Source organism: Castor canadensis, chromosome 14 (genome assembly GCF_047511655.1).
Source record: "Castor canadensis chromosome 14, mCasCan1.hap1v2, whole genome shotgun sequence".
Lineage (NCBI taxonomy): Eukaryota > Metazoa > Chordata > Mammalia > Rodentia > Castoridae > Castor > Castor canadensis.
Window position 1 is genome coordinate 13441585 of NC_133399.1, and position 3419 is coordinate 13445003.

The following is a 3419-nucleotide window of genomic DNA, read 5'->3' on the forward strand; positions in this document are numbered from 1 at the left end:
TAGGTAACACAGCATTTAGGCAGACAGGGAAGAGACTAAAGGTTTGGTTTTGACAACCAAACCTGTTATTTTCTCATACATGCTTCTTTCCATCCCAAATAAATCACTAATATTGAATAACCCTTGTGCACACACTTAAAATATGATATAAAAAGGGTTCTGTCAACTGGAAAGAATTAGAAAAATACAGGTGACTATGTGTTGAGGGAGTATTATCTCTAACAGTAGAAATTGGGAAGCTAATTTAGTGATTCATAGGTTATTATATATTTTCTGGGTAGAGTTTGCTCCGCAAAGTCTTCTTCATGGTGGTCTTGAGTTCCTTGTTCCTCAGACTGAATATGATGGGACTGAGGAAGGGTGTGAGGACTGTGTAGGTGATGCCCATCAAAGTGTCTCCTTCCAGAGATTGGGGGGCCTTGGTTTTGAGGTAGATGACAGAAGCAAAGCCATAGTGCACGATCACCACCGTGAGGTGGGATGCACAGGTGGAGAAGGCTTTGTGTCGCCCCTCAGCTGATGGGATCCTCAAGATGGCAGTCACAATGAAGGCATAGGAGAGGAGGAGGAGGAGGAGGAAGCAGCCCAGTAGGGCTGAAATACATACCAGGCCCAAAACCTTGGCCACCACCAGCACATCTTTTCCACAGACCAACTTCAACACAGGTGGCATGTGACAGGCAAAATGGTGAATCTCATTGGGGCCACAGAAGGTGAGGTTGAATATGGATGTTGTGACCACAAACCCCATGACAGAGCCACCAACCCAGGACCAGGCCACCAGACAGGCACAGCCACGGGGACTCATGAGCACATTGTAGTGCAGTGGTTGACAGATGGCCACATAGCGGTCATAGCCCATGACAGTGAGTAGGAAGGAGTGGGTGAAGCCAAATGTGAAGGAGAAGAACATCTGGCAGGCACAGGCCAGGAAGGAGATGGAGTGGTGGGTGGACAGCAGGTCAGCCAGCATGCGTGGGATGATGGCCAAGGTGTAGAGGATCTCAGAGATGGAAAGGGTGCACAGGAAGAGGTACATGGGTGTGTGGAGGCTGAGCTCACTCCAGATGGTGGCCATGATGAGCAGGCTGCCCAGCAGTGTGAACAGATACATCAGCAGAAACAGCAGGAAGAACATCAGCTGAAGGCGGGGAAATGTGGAAAAGCCAATGAGGATGAACTCAGTCACTGCTGAGTGATTGGCTCCCTGCATGGAGGCTGTGCCTGGGGTGAGGTTCAATAGGGAGAGGTCAGCTAGTGGGTGAGAAAGGTTATCACTTAATCAGGTAGCATTAATTCAGTTCACACCTATAACTTAATGCTTTCATCAAAATTAGGAAGATGGTACCATTATTTTCATCTCCATCTTGAGTTTTATTGGCATATGTATTGAGAATATTGGCATACACAAAGGCTAAGAGTATTGCTGGAGGGATGGAGGTGTGGCTCAAGCAGTAGAGCACCTGCCTAACAAGCACAAAGCCCTGAGGTCAAACCTTACTACCGCCAAAAAATGTTGCTCAAATTGAAGCTATTGAAGTACCTAATTTAAGACTTGAGCCTACACTTGAGCTGACTCCAAAAACTATACCCTGAAGTTTTCCTCTGCCTTGGTTCCCCTAGTGAAAAGATCCCTTTGTTAGATCTTTTATCCATTGCTTCCTATGGATATAACACATTGGACCAAGAGCAATTCCATCTTAATTTCTATCAGTCAGATTCTGTTGTTCTAAGGAAAGTGACAGAAATGAAAATGTTTTGTTTTCCAGCTCCCATGAGTCTACCCAACATACCTTTCAGACAGAAGTAGGTGGGAGGTAGCAGACACGGGTTCAAATCCCTACTCTACTCTGTACTTTGAGCAAGTTTTTCCACCCCTCTTCCTTCCATTTCCCCTCCCTACCTCAAAGGGTGGTATGAGAAACTGACTTTTCATTAGAAGATGACAATCCATATTAAGTCAATATGATGTGAGAAAATGTACCTGGTTGTGCTCAGTAAATAATCCCAATTAAATGAGATTTCAGTGTTTCTGTATGAATCATTTAACTATATCTGAATTTTTTTTAAGTAGGCAATGTAGCTGGGAGGAGTGGCTCACACCTGTAATCCTAGCTACTCAGGAAGCAGACATTGGGAGGTTCACAGTATAAGGACATCCCAGGCAAAAAGTTAGTAAAACATTATCTCAACAAATAAGCTAGGCCTGCTGCTGCATTCCTGTCAATCCAGCTATGCAGGAGGAATGGATAGAAGGATTTCAACCCAAACTGTCTCAGGCAAAAATGCAAGGCCTTATCTGAAAAATTACCTAAAGCAAAAGGGATTGGAGGTGTGACTCAAGTGCTAGAGTTCAAATTCCACTCAAGTGGAATGAACTCCATTCATAAAATCCAGAAAGTAGAAACAACCCAGATATTTATCAACTGGAGTATATCCATCTAGTGACTTGTTTGGCTATAAAAGAACTGAAGGTTTAATACATTTTACAATGTAGATGAATCTTGAAACCTGGCTTAACAAAATAAATGAGACATAAAAGGCCACATATTGTAGGATTCCTTTTATATCAAATGTCTTCAGTAGGTAAACCTACAGAAATAGAAAGATCAGTGGTTGACTCTTTTCAACCTTATATTATTTAAATTTATTAAACAATCAGGTGGAATTTGAAGCAGCTGTGGGGCAAAGGAACCATGGGGAATGACTGCTATTGGGTACAGGGTTTCCTTTGGGGGTAATGGAAATTTCTAGCACTAGATAGAGGTGTGAGTTGTACAACATTGTAAGTATACTTCATGTCACTGAATTTTATATATTACTATTTTTGTTATGGTTTGTTTTTATAAATATATTATTGATACTATTTTTATTTGCCTAATCATAATTTCATGATTGTATACATTTATGGGGTACACATGATATAGATATATAGATATAGATATATAGAGAGATATCTATGTATTTATGTGTGTATGTATGATTAAATCAAGCTCATGACCATTTATATTTATATTACCTCAATAACTCATTATTTAAAAAATATTTTTGGTGGGACTGGAGTTCAAACTCAGGACTTCATGCTCTCAGGTAGATGCTGTACCAGTTGAGCCACACATCCAGTGCATTTTGCTCTGGCTCTTTTGATGATGGGGTGTTGTAAACTATTTGCACAGGCTGGCCTCAAAGCATGATCCTCCTGATCTCAGTCTCCCAAGTAGCTAGGTTTATAGGTGTGAGCCACTGGTACCTGGCTTATTTTTTAAAAAATTTTGTGGGGAAGGAGGTCCAATGTATACACATGTAAGTAAGTGTAAAAAGAATAAAATAAAATAAAGAAAAAAAAAAGATGTTTTTTGTAGTGCTGGGGCTGAAGACCAGGGCCTGTGTATGCTAAGCAAGCATTCTACCACTGAGAT

The 3419-nt window shown here is 41.5% G+C and overlaps 1 protein-coding gene across 1 annotated transcript; it reads right to left on the bottom strand.

Moving 5' to 3' along the window:
• Nucleotides 1-262: 262 nt before the first annotated feature.
• Nucleotides 263-1213, bottom strand: LOC141416337 (olfactory receptor 10H1-like). Its single transcript, XM_074053407.1, has one exon. The coding sequence runs from the start codon at nucleotides 1211-1213 to the stop codon at nucleotides 263-265; it is 951 nt and encodes a 316-aa protein (XP_073909508.1).
• Between the last annotated feature and the right edge of the window lie 2206 nt (nucleotides 1214-3419).